The 20,117-nt window shown below is 37.0% G+C and overlaps 1 protein-coding gene across 3 annotated transcripts in view; it reads left to right on the top strand.

Moving 5' to 3' along the window:
- Dync2h1 (dynein cytoplasmic 2 heavy chain 1) overlaps positions 1-20,117 on the top strand; it is a 238,380-nt gene that overhangs the window by 161,236 nt on the left and 57,027 nt on the right. For all 3 annotated transcript variants that reach the window (XM_021171442.2, XM_029481794.1, XM_029481793.1), the window contains 8 exons: positions 1,711-1,842; positions 2,768-2,840; positions 5,987-6,147; positions 7,248-7,373; positions 10,195-10,305; positions 11,366-11,521; positions 16,004-16,079; positions 18,807-19,015. In XM_021171442.2, coding sequence (XP_021027101.1) covers positions 1,711-1,842; positions 2,768-2,840; positions 5,987-6,147; positions 7,248-7,373; positions 10,195-10,305; positions 11,366-11,521; positions 16,004-16,079; positions 18,807-19,015 — 1,044 coding nt within the window. The remainder of the gene's footprint in view (positions 1-1,710; positions 1,843-2,767; positions 2,841-5,986; positions 6,148-7,247; positions 7,374-10,194; positions 10,306-11,365; positions 11,522-16,003; positions 16,080-18,806; positions 19,016-20,117) is intronic.

Below are 20,117 nucleotides of genomic sequence, written 5' to 3'. Positions count from 1 at the left end.
CTCTAGATGGTCCATTCTTTCATCACAGCTCCAAACTTTGTCTCTGTAACTCCTTCCATGGGTGTTTTGTTCCCAATTCTAAGAAGGGGCACAATGTCCACACTTTGGTCTTCATTCTTCTTGAGTTTCATGCGTTTAGCAAATTGTATCTTGTATCTTGGAGGACAGTGGTCCCGCCCTGCACAGGAGCCCTCTGCCTCAGGAGAAGGGAGCGCCAACTCAGTAATTATTTATTCACTGACTTCATTTCTGCTTCTTGGGTGTCTTTTGACTATGCATTTGTATTTTCTAAGTCATATTACGAGTTGAACATGTTATATATTGATATCTTCCCATTGCCAATAGCCTTGAATTGTATCTGCTTTTATATCTTTAACTATAATGCAGCTGTGGTTTTCTTTAGCATCAAAGGACTGACAAATATGTATCTCACATACTAAGAAACTCTTCCATGAACAAGTTCACATTGTCAAGGACATACCAGAAATTTGCTATTTGATATAGTTGGCACCTCATAAGATCCACAATCCTGGTTATATGAGTTGATTACATAGCCAGAGGACACCATAACAGTGCTACATAGGCCACTACAGAGTGGTGACTGATAACAGGACAGGTCGGTACTGCATCATGTGGTGCTGTTGGTAGTGATGGGACTTAGATACTAGCTGTTACTGAAGTTAGTAAACACTATCAGATAATATCCCAGGTCTTACATTTATTAAAACTGGTTAAGTTAAAGGTGAATTGTTACATTTTGTTTCTTCTTTTAGTTAGATTGCATAATGAAATATGACCAGTGCAAAGGATTATTTAGATATGAGTATAAATGGTAAATACAGTATCCTAACATTCTTGATACATGATTCTATGCATGAAGTTTCTACAGTTACAGAAACAGGTCTCCTATTGTTTTAAAAGAAAGCATTCTTCTATACTGAATTACACTTCATGTTACTGTTCATGTTCATGTTCATGTCATAGTGATAACACTGGTCATATTGTTCATTATGGGAAAAGTTGGGGAATAGGTAACATTGAGATAGAGGGAGTGGATATATTTGGATAAGTTTCTAAGAGGTGATATTGTTTAAGGCAAAAACTAAGCAGGTTTTCTAGTTGTTAAGTCCCTAAGAGCTAATTGCAGGTAAAGAAGTAAAGAACTCTGGTTCAACTTACTTTGAATGTTTCTTGGTGAAGGTGATCAAAGGTGAGAGGGAGGGGACTGGATGAGAGACTAAGGGCAGGAATGCTTGCTAAGCTACTGTAGAAGTGTCTTGATAAAACTTCTAGAGAAAGTCTTGGGGCCTAAGGTTAAAACTGAAACCAACTGTGAGACCCTCGGTAGCACTGTACCAAAGTTTGGTTAGAAAGAGCGTCCTTGTTGCTAGTGATAATTTTGGAATTTAACATGTGCTCAGTTGTGCTGTCCCTAGGACTTGCCCCTGGTTTGGATGATGGTGGACATAGCAAGGTACAATGTCTTTATTTATGGAAACTATTTCTTTTGACTATTGATTGATAAAATACTACCTCAGGAGTGCTTTACTGGCTCTAATCTGGATGAGTTCGCCTTACTGACCTATGTAAGATGAGACACACCATCACAAAATAGGATAAAAGTAATAAGCGGCTGTAGTATCAGTGTTCTTTTCTCTTGGAGTTCTTGTCACCTGACTGCAGCTCCTAATGTGGAAATTTCTGTTTTAGATCTCCCTCCCTAGTCTCTACCAGACTCTCTGTTTTGAAGATGGGGCATTTTGGCGTACTTACTATCATCACTCAATGTGTGAACAGGAGTTTCCATCAATTCTTGCAAAGAAGGTTTCCTTATTTCAGCAGGTAAAAATTAATGTTACCCAAGTACAGAACAAAATCACACTGTGAATTTCTCTTGTCCTTGAAATTCTGTTTAAGGGGAGGGCTTTCTGCCTTGGCCACCTTATCCAGATAGAGCCCTGGCAACATTTCTGTGTGGGCAGCACTCTATAGCTCTTATCCTCTGCCTCTGGTCCAAGTAGGATCCTTCAATAGGAAAAGAGGTCTTTTTACAAGGAACTAAATTATAAATTGTATAGATTCTTAATTCACTTATTTTATCTAAGTTGTATCTAAGAAGAGAATTTAATGTGAAGGAAAGGGAACTTTAAAAATTCCATTTCAAAAGAGGTGGTGAGATCTCTTGGTGGGTTTCTTTAACTTGAGCTGGGCAAATGGCTTTGTCAACTGGTGCCCTGGAAAATAGCTCTCTTCTCCATTACCGGAACAAATTCATTCTGTCTGTGTGTGTGTGTGTGTGTGTGTGTGTGTGTGTGTGTGTGTGTGTGTGTGTTTTGCTTGCGCAGTGAGTGTGATCTCAGCAGATGTGTTTAAACCAAACAACAAACCATCTGAAAATGAACATTTACACATCAAAGCAATATTATAGATACACAGAGCTCAGCAGAAAATAGAATGCAGAAGTGAAGCAGGCAACAACCAGATGCTAAATGTTTACCCTGCCATCTTCACAGACCCTTGGGCACTTCATGGGATCTTGAAGACATATCTCACTTGCCCTGTGTTTACTTTACATAACAGCTTTAAGGAATTTTTGACACAAAGGGAAGTCTTGGTTCATACGTGTTGCGACAGTTTCAAGCATGGTAAATACTATGCAACAGTGGTTCCTCATGTCTTTCTGTAAGCATCAATAGTAATCATTGACTATTGTTTAATTAATGCTGCTGAGAAACAACTATTTATAAAATTCTCCATTTTGTTTTAGGTTCTTGTAGTTCAGGCTCTGCGGCCAGACAGACTGCAGAGTGCCATGGCTCTGTTTGCCTGCAAGGCTCTGGGTAAATACAGCCCTTTTCAAAGTCTAACCTTTGACCTGATGACTTCGTTTGAACTTACATTTCATTTTATGCTAACCTTAGTAAAAATGCTTTAGGGTTTTTCAGTATTTGTTTTTATTATTCATGAGACTTATAATCTTCACTTAGCTATAATATATTTCTTCCTGTTGAACATAATTACACTCCGTGTTTAACAAAATTTAATACATAGTTGGCATACTGTGGTAAAAATACTGAGCTTTTAAACATTCTTTTCTTGTGGCAGTATATTTTTTTTCATTTTTATTTGTTATAAGGGTTACAAAGAATGCATTCAAATATGAATGGCAAATTTGTACTTTATAGATACTACCTTAGGCTCAAATGGAAACATTTTACAACTACAGTAAAATATTTACAGATATTTTAGTTTTCAGCAATGTAGCCTTCAAAATTAGTAATTTTTAAAAGCATATCTAAAACAAAATATTGTCAATTTACTTACATTTCAGATTGTCATTTTTTTTCAGCTTTTTGAAGAGCATGGTCCAAAGAAATTTTAAAAATCACTACAGAAATTGCCTTTCTATAGGATTGCCTTTCTATAGGAAAATTTAGTAAAAACTATTAAGTATGAAAACAGCTGGGTGTCTTTGTACACACCTAAATCCTTGCCCTAGGAGCTGGGTTTCTAGGCTCTGTTACTAAGCACTAGTCTGTTGTTTTCTATGAATGCCTAATAGAAAGCATAAATTAGTTCAGTTGAGACATCTTATTTTTCTATCCAAGCATCTAATCGACTGCCCAGATTAGAAATTCCCAAATTTACTTCTCTCACCATATCTCCCTTAGAGTTCACTTGCAGATGTTTTAAATTCTAACTCCAAAAGTTATCCTGAGTTCATTTACTTTATGACTACAGCTTAAGTAAATTGTCACCCCAATCTTGTCACCTTAGCTGTTCCATAGTATTTCAGAGTCCACTTGTCTCATCCCTACCACCTGTCCCTTTTCTGTGGTATGAGTGAGGTGGCAGTTTTTTCTATCCTCTTTACAGCTTCAATTGTCCCCAAAGCAACTAGAGTATCCTGACATATTAAACCATAGGACGTTTCTTGAAAACGTCTGCTGATATCTCACTTCCCAAGCATCCTTAATACATCACGTGGTCCTTTCTGCCCTCACTTCAGATGTCATTGACCTCTCACTCACGTGTCTAACAGTTGACGTGCATCCTTGTGCACAGGTGTGGCTCTGTCCATCCTTGTGCACAGCTGTGGCTCTGTCCATCCTGGTACACAGGTGTAGTTCTGTCCATCCTTGTGCACAGGTGTGGCCCTGGTATCCTCAGGCCTTTGCAGACACTGTTCTAGCCAGTCATCACCCTAACCCCCTTATTGCTTTATTTGATTGTTCCATGAAGATTTCGCTCATCATTTTGGAAATAGCATGTCACCGTCTTGTCCTTCTTTATCATACTGTTCCTTCTGGAACTGTGTTAATATCTGGCATTTTGTTATTTGCTTATTACTCATTCTTCCAGCTATAACATATGCCTCAGAAAGTACAAGCTTTGTTTAACTAATTTTAAAATGTTATTAACTTCACAATTTTGAAGGCTAATAATAAAATTTGTGCTTATGGTAATGAACTAAAAAATATATTTGTTTAGAATGGGGATGCAGCTGAGTTGAGACATAGCTTTCCAAGCACACATAAAGTCCCAGGTCCCATCACCAGTACAGGGGTTGTGCGAATGTCTGTAACCCCAGCACTAGGAAGATGGAGACAGGAGGATCAAAAATTAAGGTCATTCTCCACATAGCAAGTTGAAGGCCAGCATGGGCTACAATGGACTGTCTGAAGAAAAGGAGAAAGGACAAATACATTTATTTTAACATAATTTCATTTATTTATTCATAAACTCAACTTTTCTAGGAAAACTGTATTAAATATTCTCTTATTTAATAAAATAATCTTAAAAATATGAACAATCTGACTCACTTATCAACTAAAATCTCTGAACTTAATTTAAGAAATAATTCAGTTTATGGGACAGAAGCATGCACAAAGATACCCTCTATAGCTCTTCATATTGTATAAAATCTGGGGGAAAATATGTCTTTAAAATAGTTATCTGGATGAGAATTTCTAATAGCTTAAAAGGGAATTTAAGTTATAAAAATGTTGTAATAAAAGACATATTACTGGGAAGAAAAAAAAAGACCTTGTTCTTGGATAGGATAGGCAAGAAAATTCCACACTGTAAAGTGTGCACATCTGTGTACATCAAAATTAGAAAGTTATGGTAATGAACTAAGAAATGTATTTGTAGACAGTTAATGGCAGAATGACGAATGACAGGTGTTTTATTGTTGTTGTTATTATTGTTATCACCATCATCATCATTATTCCTTTTCTTCCCCATCTCCTCCCCTTTCTCAAGCCCCATCTTTGTTCCCTCCACTCTCAAGTTTATAGCCTTTTTTCCTTTAATTGTTATGTGTATATTTTCAGTGACATACATAAATACATATATGTGTGCATACATACGTACATACATACACACACACACAAACCCACTAAGTCAATTTTTGTTGTTTGTGTACATTTGGTTTCGACACACAAACCCGCTAAGTCAATTTTTGTTTTGTACATTTGGTTTCAAGGCTGACTACTCTGCAATGGACAACCAGTAGTAGACTCGTTCCTAGGAAAAGCTGATTCTCTTCTTCTAGCATTCATTAGTTGCCTGCTGTGTTTAGGAGTGGGACCCCATGCAATTTCCTCCTTTCCACATTAACATATCTATTAATAGTACCACTTTCTGATATTGTTTATACAGCTGTTTCTAGAAGAGACTCTTTCTTTGCAAAATTCCTGTATTCTGTGTCTTATGATCTATCTGCTAAACCATTGGTATAGGAGCTGTTGTGCAGATGTATCCATTGGGGCTTGGCTGCCCAATGATCCATTGCTGTCTGCATTGTGTCCAGTTGTGGTGTTCTTAGATGCTCTCCTTTTGCTGTACAGAATGGCTTCTTTGATGATGGCTGGTAGCTACACTTATCTCGGAATGGTAGTTCATGCACCTTATGTAATTATTTTTAATAAATTTTATAATGAATGTTATTTTTCTTCTTTAATTTCTGTTATACATGTCTTAGGATTGAAGGAGTTATCCCCTCTTCCTCTGAACCTCAAACGCTTATACAAGGAGACCCTCGAGATTGAACCCATTTTGATCATAATCTCTCCAGGGGCTGACCCTTCTCAGGAACTTCAGGAACTTGCTAGTGCTGAAAGAAGCAGTGAGTGTTATCACCAGGTGGGTAGGAATTGCTCACTAGTTTTGTTCTGTCTTTCATGTTCTCCCCACACTAGATCCTAGATCCAATCAGAGAAATGGACATTAAAAATTATGTATAACAAGCCAAAAGGTGCCCATATCCAGAACTCAAGCCTAGCAAAAAGAATCTTGCAGATGTAATGAAGACCTTGAGTTGTGAAAGCTATTGAGTTATCTATCCAGATAAGCCCAGTGAAATCAGAAGAGTGTTTTAAAGGGAAGCAGGGGACTGGGTGTGAAGGTTCAGGAGGCAGAATGCAGGGCAACATAAACAGGTCATCACTCTGATGTTAGATCAGCACAGCTGCTCACTTTTGCAAGAGTTCTGAGGTAACTTGAGATAAGACTCTAAATACTGTGCTTACTTGTAATTACACAATAGGAAATAGATACATTTAATTAAATTTTGAGAATGACTTTAAAATTTTCAATTAGGTGCTTTTATAACCAATGCAGTAATGTTTTCCTGAAAGTCCTTTGACTTGAAAGCAAAGAAATTCATAAATGTTTTGAGCAAAATCCACCCAATAGCATACTGTCTTTCTTAAGGAATGAGTTTTGTTTATTCTCTTCATCTTTCATGTCAACTTGCATGCAGGTTTGAAAATTATTTTATAGTTTATAATTTATAGTCAGGTTTTGGGAAGTTAACAAATCTTTTTCATTATGAACACAATAATTTAAAAATTCAAATACTTCACACCCATTAAAGTTTAAAAAGTAAAAATTCTACCAAAGCATCTCCGGGTGGCTGTAGGGTTTCCCTGACAAGCCCTTGGCTTTCCATGCAGTCACTTGTGAAACAGTATGTATCTATATGTGATAGAGAGTCAGGAGCCCTTTCCACAGGCTCTACCTGTGATCAGTGACATAGACAGGAAGATAAAGCTACACATCTGAACTATAAATTGATGTTTTTGCAAAATATGATTAATTCTTGGTATTTGTTTTTGACTTTTCTTAAAAACTTTATTTTAAAGCCAGTCATGGAGGTTTAGAAATTATTATCCTTAAGCTCAGACAATGGTATATTAGAATGTTTTGGCAGATATTTTTCAATCGGGTTTTTGTTTGTGTAGGTTGCCATGGGTCAAGGTCAAGCTGATTTAGCAATTCAGATGCTAAAAGAATGTGCCCGAAATGGAGATTGGCTCTGTTTGAAGAACTTACATCTTGTGGTGTCTTGGCTTCCAGTTCTGGAGAAGGTAGTGTCTTGGGGTCTCTGTTTCTATAAAGAGACTCCATGACCACTGCAAGGAAACATTTAATTGGGGCTATCTTACTGTTCAGAGTTTAGTCCATTGTCATCATGGCAGGAAGTAGGTGGCATGCAGGCAAACCTGGTACTGGAGAAGGAACTGTGAGTTCTATAACTGGATCAGCAGGCATCAGGAAGAAAGAGTGAAACACTGGGCCTGGCTTAAGCATCTGAGATCTCAAAACCTAACCCTAGTAACACACTGCCTCTAACATATACACACCTTCTCCAAAAGGTCACATCTCCTAATAGTGCCACTCCCTGTATACCTATGGGGGCCATTTTATTCAAACCATCACAGGTAGATTGAGATGGGTATGGCACAAGTATATAAAATATAATTTCCAAGCTGCATCAGTGTTCAATTGACAGTGTTCAATTGACAGTTTTCAATAGAAAGTTAGTATATGATACGAAATATTTAAGGGCAATTCACTTTTGAAAATTACATGTGTGCCAAACAAAATTGACTTTTTTTTAAGCAAGAAGTCTACAGAATTCTGTACTTTTAAGCAGTAGATAAGGGAAGTTAATAAATTGTTGATTAAGATTGGTAGAAGAGCTTAGTAAATTTCTACAGAGGAAAAACAGGGCATGCTGTGATTGATTGCAGAAAATCAGTTTACACCATTAATTTATGTTCATGTTTTGTTACCTGTCAGGAAATTACAGAGATTTTAGATTTTTAAGGAAGCTAAAATGCAAGCTAAAGGAAATATAAACTTAAGGAAGTTGAAATGTTAACTTACATGTTCGCAGGAGGAATCAATCTTCAGACAGAACAAATTGGTTGATATGGCTTAAATGAAAACTCACAGTTAAAAGTCTATTACTCAATTAAGAAAGATGGTCAGATCTTTGGAGAGATAACTGCAAAGAGATATATTCCTGTGGGCCAAGTAGAATGAAGCTAACTGTAGACAGAAAAAATGTACCATGCATATTTGTAGCAGCACAAATAGAGACTAATATCAGAGGTGTGCACACCAGGAGAGGGGTGCAGGGATGTCTCTGACAGAACAGGGACAACCACATAGGGCAATGTTGGGGAATAGATTTAGATGACTTAGGGTTAAGATTTAAGGAGCCAAAAAAAAAAAAAAAAGTCCTTACCAGCAAGATTTCTAATTACTGTTGAATTAAATTGGCAGAGTAGCATACTGAATGGAACCACACAGAACAGAAGATGAGCCCTGCTCTTGTGTCACTGAGTGAGAGGTTTAGATGTACACAGTCCTAATAAATTGGCAATACCAGCACTGGTGCAGCATAGATAACTGGTACAACTATGATTTAGCCAATGACTAAGCTAATGAACTTCTGGTTCTGTTACTTATAATCAATAGAAGAAGACATAGATTAGAAACCAAAAGCTGTCTAAATAATATAATAATGTCTATAAAAACCACTAGTATATAAAAAAACATGATTCATATCTAATATCTCACGAGTATTTTTAGGGTATAAAGACCTCTAAAGTCTTGCTTTCTGTTCTAAAAAGTTGATTGAGAGACACTAAGTCAGCATAACTATAGTTTATGCCTTGGAAACAAATCTTAGCTTGAACTCCTTGAAACATACCAAGTAGATATTCCAAAAGTTGAAAACAATTTTTGATTTCATTTCTTTCCTCTTAAGATATTTGTCTCTAAATTTATAAGAATACTGTAAATCTAGCCAAACCACAAATTAGCATTCCTCTTTAATTTTGTAATGTAAAATTCTGAAAAACTTTACATTTTAAAAGTGTGAGATGTGAATTCATCATACCAATTTTAATTTTTAGCAAGCACAATGTTCCTATGGCAATGTTTTGTCCTCTTGACTTTACATTTTACATGGCCCTGATCATGAATATTAGAGTTGGGCAAAGATGGAATTACATTTTGATTTTTCATTTTCACTGTCTTTTAGAACAATCAGGGCTTTGTTGTTTGTTTCATTTTTGACAGGGACTCACTCAGTAGCTCAGGCTGCCCTGTAAGTTGTTCACTCAAGTAGTAGATCCTTATTACATATGTGAGGGGAAACAAGATTTGTGTGGAGGCTGGTTACATGCAGGATTTCTACCTGGAGACAGACCACACTAATACATAACTTCTGGTTGATGAATATGTACATTCATTGGCCTTGGTAAAATCATGGAACCGAAGTAGAAAGAATGAAGAGTAGAGAGGGTGCTCTACTTAAACATGGTTCTTAGATTATATGGTAACAAACAAGAAGTTTCCAACTTACCAAAAGGTACATACCAGGAAGGAAGAGTGCACCAATAAATGACTTAAGCATGCAATATGAAGGACCACGACAGGTGAGCTTATATGATGCTCTTTAAGATGGACTTTGTCAGGCATTGATAATGTTGCCTAACTGTGACAGTGGAATAGAAACAATGAGCCCATGAGTCTAGCTGGCAGCTTAGGCTTACTAGTTTCTGTAGCTGAGGCTGAATTTGTATTTATTGTACTCCTGGCCCTGCTTGACATGGTTGCCACAATTCCTGTGGTGTAGATACTTGCTTAGAGGTGCTCTGAAGTCTAGATCCTAAGGGCACACAACAAGTTCGGGTGTCAGCTCAGGGTAACTGCTTTCAGATGCATGTTCTTGTTTGTTACATTATCTGTCTATTCTATAATAGACAAGATAAAACATTAAAGGAAATATGATTCAAGTATTTAAGAAACATTGAAATAAGACACAGGGTCATAAAGTGTGTGTGTGTGTGTGTGTGTGTGTGTTGAAATACCTTTTTATTTGTTTGCAAAAAGGAATTGAATACTCTTCAGCCTAAAGACAGCTTTCGTCTGTGGCTCACTGCAGAAGTTCATCCCAACTTTACCCCCATATTACTCCAGTCAAGTCTGAAGATAACATATGAGGTAAGGTGTTTCAAAGTCCCATTCTTAGGTATAGAAGAACAATATTATATGTGTTGCCTTTAACTATTATTCAAAACTATAAAATGTACTTTTAAAACTTATAAGAGATACAAATTATAATAGCATGAGATATAGAAAAAGATTTTAATGTTATTTTCAAAAATAGAAAAGAAGCCAAATTCCACAATAGAAAATTTACCATCTTAACTATTTTCTGGATCATGTGTTGATTCTGTTTGTAATGTTCTGAAGAACCGTTATGTTTTTTCCCACAACACTTTCATAGAGATTATATTCTCATGCACAATGCTCCAGTTCTATGCATCTTTGCCAGCATCTAATTTTAATAACCCCATGATGGTCATCCTGATTGATGTTAACTAATAAATCCTTGAGAGTTTGATCTGGATTTCCATGATGATGAGTGGTACTTATCATTGTCTTATGCTTGTTGAATGTTTGTGGCTATTCTTTGGAGAAATGTCTAAGGCATTTCCTTTTCTCCTTTTTAACTGGCTAATTTTGTTGTAGAGCTCTATAACCACATTTACCTATTCATATTCCCCAAACTTCAGTCACAGGCAGATCCATCATATACTCCATATGTAAAATTATGTTTATTTTTAAAAGATAATCTGTAACTTATTAGTAATTATACTAGGTTGAATTGAAGGTTTAAATAACATTAAAGGAAAATTTTCATTCATTTTGTACCTCTCTTGTGTTAGCATACAGATTTACACTGTTATTACAAAATAGCAACTTTAGTTTAATAAACAAGAAAATTGTAATGATTTTGTGAAATGCACTTGGTTATTTTTAGTACATTTGGTGAAATAGTTATTTTATTTTGAAAATACTATGGATTTGCAAAAAATATGAATTATTTGGTGCAAGTTGTAAGGCTATGTTTATATTTGTACACTTTGAAGTATCAGAAAACTACATTGAGCTTTTGGAGAAAAAGTTTCTTCACTAAGAAGAAAATATGTTGATGCAGTTTGACTGTATTTGTAATATATTAAGCAATAAGCAATCTGTTCATATTCTCTTCTTGTAGTCACCTCCAGGTTTGAAGAAGAATTTGATGCGCACTTATGAGTCTTGGACTCCTGAGCAAATTAGCAAAAGAGATAACATACACCGAGCTCATGCTCTTTTTAGCTTAGCATGGTTTCATGCTGCCTGTCAGGAAAGAAGAAATTATATTCCACAGGTAACTATGAGCATGTTATAGTATAGCATGCGCACCTCATTTATTATTAGTATATGTTTATTTTTTGGTACTTAAAGGTATGGTCATGACATAATTTGGTTTGTAACTCTTTAGTTTGTTTCTAATTCAGTATTTTTCTGCTAGTATTCCATACTGTATAATGTATGGTTATATGCTTCATATGCCATTGAATTAATAAATGAATACTACATGTGACCCAATCAGTGAACATCAGAGACCACTCCAGTGCTGTATCTTAATAGATACTTCAAACTTCAAACATGGAATCTCCATGGCTATTTCTTTCAGGATAGCCTTAGTAAAAGGCCTTGACACCACTCAGCTCTCTCAAGTTAGTCTTCCAGGAAGTGTTCTTGGTGGACCCTCTGCTCACTTTTCTCCTTATCCATTATCGAGCTCTGTTTTACTTCAAATCACAGTTGCAACTTGTATAGACTGGAATTGGTAGGGACCTTAATTAAGGTATTATGGCTTTTGTTTCTTGATTACATGATAATCCTTTCTCAGCTTGCTATTCTTTCAGGGCTGTATTCTGCAGACTTCAAACTATCCTATAGTATTCTTCTTGGTTATTTCCACTTACATTACAATTTAGTTCCAACAGGTTAATATCTTGCAGAATTTTTCAAATATATTTACTTTTGTATCCATTATCTCCTGTTCCCATGGACTGACTGTCCTTATCTCCTATATTAGATCAGATCTTTCTCATATATGTAACAAGTATATTTCTCACTGACAAACTTATATAGATGAGTTTTACATGTTATCTGTACATTTTCTTGGAAGCTGCATGGAATTAGATTAGTGTTTGGGTTTATTCTTACATGCTTAGAATCGTATCTACAATGAACATTTAAGAATTATTTTTTTAATTATTTATTTATATTTCAAATCTTATCCCCCTTCCTGTCTCCCCTTTGCTGATTACTACACCCTTCCTCCCTCCTCTTTCCCTCTAAGAGGGTGCTCAGCCACCCACCCACCTACTCCCATCTCACCCTTCTAGAATTCCCCTTCCCTGGAGCAACAAGTCTCCATAGGACCAAGTGTCTCTCCTCCTATCGATGCCCGATAAGGCCATCCTCTGCAACCCATGTAGTGGGAGCCATGGACCCACCCATATATACTCTTTGGTTAATAGTTTAGTCCCTGGGAGCTCTGTGGGGTCCCATTAGTTGATACTGTTTTTCTTCCTATGGGGTTGCAATCCCCTTCAGCTCCTTCATCCCCTCCCCTAACTCTTCCATTTGTTGTCCCTGGGCTGTGAGTATCTGCATCTGTCTTAGTTGGTGGAACCTCTCAGTGGACTGTCCACAAGCCCTTCTTGTCATCAGCAATAGTTGGGGATTTGGTGTCTGCAGATAGGATAGATTCCCAAGGTAGGGCAGTCTCTGGATGGCCATTCCTTCATCTCTGCTCATTTTTTTGTTCCTGAATTTCCTTTAGACAAGAACAATCCTCAGTTACAGTTTTTGACATGGGTGAGTGGCCCCATCCCTCTAATGGGGACCATGTCTATCTACTAGAGGTGGTCTCTTCAGGTTTCGTCTTCCTGCTATTGGTTATTTCACCTAATGTCATCCCCATTGGGTCCTGCATCCTCTTGCATCCCTGACATCTGGTACTTTCTATTGCCCCCACCCCCACCCCACCTCCTACTCAATAGTAGAGTTCTCCACTCTACTATTGCTACTTATTTCTATTCATTCTCCTGGTCCTCTGCACTTCTCTCCTGTCTCTCCTAATACCTGGTCCTGCCTCCCCTTATTTTTCCCTCCCAGTTCCCTCTCCCAACCCGGTCTCTCACTCCCTTACTTCTATAATTATTTTGTTCCCCTTTCTAAGTTGGATTGAAGCATCCACACTTTGGCCTTCCTTCTTGTTAAGCTTCATATGGTATGGTCTGTGAGTTGTATATTGGGTATTCTGAGCTTTGGGGCTAATATCCACTTATCAGTAAGTACGTACCATATAGGTAACTGAAGAGAAACTTGAAGCAATCCCACTAAAATCAGGGACTAGAGAATGCTGCCCACTCTCTCCCTATTTATTGAATATAGTACTTGAAGTTCTAGCTAGAGCAATTAAGACAACAAAAGGAGGTCAAAAGGACACAAATCAGAAAGAAAGAAAGAAAGAAAGAAAGAAAGAAAGAAAGAAAGAAAGAAAGAAAGAAAGAAAGAAAGAAAGAAGTCAAGGTATCACTATTTGCAGATGATATGATATCATACATAAGAAACCGAAAAAATTCTGCCAGATAACTCTGACAACTGATAAATCCCTTTAGCAAAGTGACTGGATATAAAATTAACTCTTAACAAATGAGTAGCCTTTCTCTACACAAAGAATAAACAGGTTGAGAAAGAAATTAGGGAAACAACACCCTTCACAATAGTTACAAATAATATAAAATTTCTTCTTGTGACTTTAACCAAGGAAGTGAAAGATCTTTATGACAAGAACTTCAAGTTGCTAAGGAAAGAAATCAAAGACAACCTCAGAAGATGAGAAGATTTCCCATGCTTATGGATTAGCAGGTTTAACATAGTAAAAATAGCCAACTTACCAAAAGCAGTCTACAGATTCAGTGCAACCATCAAAATCCTAACTCAATTCTTCACAGAGATAGAAAGAGCATTTCTGAAATTAATCTGGAATAACAAAAAAACTCAGGATAGTGAAAACTATTCTCAACAATAAGAAAATTTCTGGGGGAATCACCATCCCTGACCTCAAGCTGTATGACAGGGCAGTAATGACAAAAACCTCATGATATTGATTCAGAGACAGACATATCAGTGGGATATAAGTGAAGACCCAGAAATAAACCCACACACCTTTGGTCACTTAATCTTTGACAAAAAAGGCTAAACCATACAGTGAAAAAAAGAAAGCATTTTCAGCAAATGGCGCTGGCTCAATTGGCAGTAAGCATGTAGAAGGATGCAAATTGATCCATTTATATCTCCTTGAACAAAGCTCAAGTCCAAGTGGAACAAGGACCTCCACATAAAACCAGATACACTGAAACTAACAGAAAAGAAAGTGGGAAATAGCCTTGAACACATTGGCACAAGGGAAAATTTTCTTGAACAGAGCACCAAAGGCTAAGGCTCTAAGATCAAATATAGAGATATATGGGAGCTCATGAAAGAAAAAATCCTCTGTAAGTCAAAGGACACTGTCAATAGGACAAAACAGCAACCTACAGATTGGGAAAAGATCTTTTCCTACTCTACATCTGAAAGAGGGTTCATATCCAAAATATATTAAGAACTCAAGAACTTAGACTCTGGAAAACCAAATAACCCTATTGAAAAAGGGGGTACAGAGCTAAACAAAGAATTCGCAGCTGAGAAATCTTGAATAGCCAAGAAGCACCTAAAGAAATATTCAACATCCTTAGTCATCAGGGAAATGCAAATCAAAACAACCCTGAGATTCCACCTTAACACCAATCAGAATGGCTAAGATCAAGAACTCAGGTTACAGCAGATGCTGGCAAGGATATGGAGAAAGAGGAACAGTCCTCCATTGCATTGGTATTGCAAGCTGGAACAACCACTTTGGAAATCAATCTGGCAATTCCTCAGAAAAACTCGAACTAGTTCTACCTGCAGACCCAGCTATACCACTATTAGGCATATACACAAAATATGCTCCAATGTATAACAAGGACACATGCTCCTCTGTGTTCGTAGCAGCCTTATTTATAATAGCCAGAAGCTATAAATAAGCCACATGTGCCTCAACAGAAAATGAGGTTCATTTGCATAGTGGAGTACTACTCAGCTATTAAAATCAAAGACATCATGCATTTTGTAAGCAAATGGATGGAACTAGATAATATCATTCTGAGTGAGGTAACCTAGACTCAAAATCAATATTTTTGTGTGGTTAATCAATACTGATACATTCCTAAATACTAACTCTGCCCAAATTCTTTTTAAATTTAGTTTAAAGGTATTTTATTATGTAATTGGTAAAGTTAATGAAAACGCCATAGAAATTACTTTCATATTTTATATTGTTTCTGTTTTAGGAATGTTTTTGTATGAACATTATAGCTATTTGATAACTCTTTGGGTATATTATATAAATGAATGTACAGAAACAACATAATGCTTTTAGGACTTTTTTTAGCATTAGTTGTGGTTTCATGTTTGTGGGGAAAATGTTTAGTTTTGAAGCATCAAGGTATAAGAGATATATTAATACACATATGGTATACAGATTAAAAAGTGTTCTACTTCAGTTTGTACTCAGACTTTACTGAGGTACATTAGTGATAAAAACTAAAGTAGAATTATAAAATCATTTCATGTTTTTGTGGTCAGTGCATTGATTTCTAAAGGTTTTATTTTATAGTATATAGTGAATGCTATTCTTAAATTTAGGAGGTGGTGCTATGTAGAGATCTGCCTTTGATTTCACTGTATCTTACATTTGTTGTAACAGGGTTGGACCAAGTTTTATGAGTTTTCCTTATCAGATCTTCGAGCCGGGTACCATGTCATTGACAGGCTCTTCGATGGTGAGACTGGATCTGACTACTTACTGCTCATGATACGGTTTTACACACATGCCTTAATTCCTACCACAAATTCTGGGTTTTGCTTTGTATTTGGTATTTGAATGTCCTGATTGCTATGCCTCTTCTCTCAGAAGGTTCTTGAGTTGTCCACTGTGGGTTTGATCTAATGCATTGGAATTCTGATTTACCTGTACTTTCCAGGAGACAAAACTAGAAACAGTGTGTGTTCATTGTGTGGCCTACCATGTTTTTTATATAAAAATTGTTTCCAATGAGTCATTCAGTTCTCTTTCTAAGTAATTAATACTCTGGATCACAGCACTGCAGGGCTAGAACTAAGAAGCTGTGCAGTCCTGGAGGAACTGCTAAGTAAGTCTGCAAGAGCGGTGCAGGAATGAGGCTTGAGACTTATCACCCAGCCTAGATTACACTGTGCGTTCCTGAGACCAGGGGGCATTAGAGCTCAGAAACACTGTGAATCCAAGAGCAGATTAGATCAATAGACATTTAAACTTGAACGCTCTAACCACAATTTACAAATCTGTCCCCACATTCCCTGTCATCCTTGTTGCCTTGTCCAACTGCTCTTTACCAAGTCCCCTGTTTCAGTGGATGGCATGGTCATTCATGCTCTTAAACCTCTCTCATTTTCTCAGTGATCCTATTCTTTGGCAGGATATTTTCCCATTTTCATGTCACACTCTGGTTCTGTTTATCTGCCCTAAAGCCTTAGCCATGTGTGTGACTGCTTATCTAGTCCCCATTGCTTTTTTACTCCCCTTTTAAACACCCTGTGTCACTGTGTGTGCAGCAGTCCATCTGGATGGTAAGGCTTTCTTCCTTGGGTTTCCTATATTCAGACAGCCAAACATATGACAAAGTTTACTAGATTGTAACCCACAGTGCGGTCCTTTGTTTATTACCTGCATGTTAATGTCTATCATGTGTGCATCATAGGCAGTAGACATTGTTCTGTAACTTGTTTTTAGTAAAGAGATCAGAATGGACGTCTAGGATAAGAAAACCACCTGGAACACCTGACCTTTAACTTTAACACACTTACTGTGCAAATTTAAGAAACCACTGCAGTAATTGTTGGCTGTCTTTTTGTTTGTTTGTTTTTTTATAATTTCTCATTTTTTAAACTTGAACAACAAATTTTGTTTAGAGAACAAGTCTAAAAGAAAAACAAGATTTTTTTTCAATATAAAATTACTGCAGTCATGTGCTGGCATTTTCTTAATAAATTGAAAGTAAGCTCTTGTTTCTGCATTCCTTGGTAACTGTGTTAGCAGTGCCTGCCATTATGACTGTATCAGCTAGGGAAGATGAAGGTAGTGTGGGAAATTGGGTCATGGTGACATCCCCTGCTTCTTAGGCACTGTTGATATTAAGGTTCCAGCTGTGGCCACCTTCTCTTTTCTCTACAGTGTGGGTAGCCTAGTTCTGTTAAAAAAAAAAAAAGTGACAAAATCACTTATGTCTCAAGGTTTAGAGTTCTGTGACTGTCTCTGAATTTTATAGTGGTGAAATAGAAAAATGAAGAGTAGTAGCACATCAGTAATGGTAATGAGATTCACTGGTCATTTGAATATACTTACATGTCTATTCTATTTACTGAGGAACCAAGACTTCCTTCCTCATTCTGTTGTTACTGCCACGACTGCAGTGTGTTTCTGCTGCACAATTGAGTAGTGATATAGGAAAGAGCTTGCTTTTCTGTGTGCTTGTGTTTATTTTTGGACTGTGAGGGATGGACTTGCTGCCAGTCATCTGTAGCCTGCCCCCGTGCTCCAGCTCTCTCTTCCTAGAATGCAGCTGATTAGCTGTAGACTATAACAGGTAGAAGGCTACTGTGTGAACTCCTGCTACAGACTCCCCATTTAATCAGATTTTCTTAGGAGATGCTTGTTTCACCAAGCACAAGTCTCTGTTCTGTGCCTACCTATTTGCTTAATAAAATATATTGGACAGCTGTTCTGAATGAAGTTCTATTTGGATCAGGTTTTGCCAAAGGGGGCTCCAAATTAATTAGGCATTACTAGATAGGTTAGTTAGGATGCCCCTGTATTCAGAATACTCTGTTTGCACTCCAAATTTGTAGGATTTTATAATTTTCTCGTTATGGTGACCCAGACTCCTGGATCTCAGCTTGTCATATTCATAACTTGATTATTTTGATAAGTATAAAATCTTATAACTGGAAAGAAAATGTCCACTAGATATTTAGAGATCATTTACAGAAATCACTGAGATATATTACAATCTATTATTGTATCCTAATGATTACAGTGAAGGTAAGGGACTGTGCAGTGCTGCATTCTGGCCTGGGAACCCACAGCAGCTTTTGTTACTGCATAACAAACAAAACAAAACAAAACAAGCCAGAAGGAATTCCAGCATGAACAGAGTAAATGATCTACAGGGTGCATGACTTACTGTGGGGCTATTGGCAGTTGCTTGGGAAGGGAAAATCCTTTTTTGGAGGATGTGGCCACTTATAGTATTCCCATGCTCCAGTGAATGGCCCTATCCCCAGGCATACATATGCAGTACTGGCTGCACTTAGTTGCTTACCAAAAGGGGAAAAAAGACATAAAATTGGGGAGGGGACATTCATGTATGGGAAAGATTTAATCATATTTCATTGCATACCTATATGAAATTCTGAATAAAGAAAATCTTTTTAAAAAGTAAAATTAATAAAAGTATCTGTTTTTCTCATAGGTACCAAAGATGTACAGTGGGAATTTGTACACGGCTTACTTGAAAATTCTATTTATGGAGGACGTGTAGATAACTATTTTGATCTTAGAGTTCTTCAGTCCTACTTGAAGCAGTTTTTTAATTCTTCAATAATTGATGTACTAAACCAAAGGAACAAGAAAAGCATTTTTCCATATTCCATCTCTCTCCCAAACTCGTGCAGCATTTTGGTAGGTGGAAGTAGTGATTTCCCATGCATTTCCAGTACCTGAACATGGTCGAAACTTATTTTTGAACGATAAAATTCATGTAGAAATGTGCACATGATGGGCATATACAGCAATGTCTTTTGTATGTTATTATCTGTATGTTATTATCTGTTCATTATCGTGAAACCTTACATCCTCAGCCAGCCAGATGCCCTGGTTCTGTCTCCTTCTAGTTAGTACTTGTTTCATAGAAGAGACTGCACTGATTTCCAACAACCATTTGTCTATGTAAATGGAGAGACCCTTTAGTGTCTCTGTGAGGATCTGTTCTTGGGACATGTGACTGCTACTTAGTGAGTCAGTGTGGGAGGCAAATGCCTCCAGCCAGTCTAGATAAAAGGAGATTATATATATGTTGGAATGAATCAAGTGTTTAATTTTCCTGGTTAGATTAGATGCCACATTTCCCAGAGGGATGATAACATGCCAGTGTGACAGCAAATACATACATGCTGTTGTGTCTTATAACTGACTCTACAAAGGAATTGGCAGTCATTGAGCTAAAGGACAGAGAATGTCAGAGGACATCATAGTCCTGGGTTTCTTATACTCCAACTCTGTACTTCAAGGGAAGCTGCCAAGAATGAGACAGAAAGAAAAGTAACTTGCCCTTGTTCAGCAGATACTATGTGGATGCATATGTGTGTATGTATTCATATAATACCTTAATATACCTTATCTCTATGAGAAACGTTCCCAGGGTTGGACCAAGGTGAATAAATTTCTTCTCTGTCTGCCCTTGATTTTTCATCTAAAATTAGGAGTGGATAAGTATTAGGTTAATGTGGAGGAAGCTTATGAAGTCCCCAGAGGAAATGCTGATTATCAATGTGTATATTAACACACTAACAGAAGACAGGAGTGTGGGCAGACTGCATGGTGACAGGCTCACTTGGCCAGCACAGAGTAGTATATCATGTCTATAGGTTTCAGGGTTTATCTAAGTGGTTATTCCTTTTTTTTTAAAGTTTTAATATTTTTTATTACATATTTTCCTCAATTACATTTCCAATGCTATCCCAAAAGTCCCCCATAGCGCCCCCCACTTCCCTACCCACCCATT

The sequence above is a fragment of the Mus caroli genome, chromosome 9 (assembly GCF_900094665.2).
Source record: "Mus caroli chromosome 9, CAROLI_EIJ_v1.1, whole genome shotgun sequence".
Classification (NCBI taxonomy): domain Eukaryota; kingdom Metazoa; phylum Chordata; class Mammalia; order Rodentia; family Muridae; genus Mus; species Mus caroli.
This window is presented reverse-complemented; position numbering and strand designations above follow the sequence as displayed.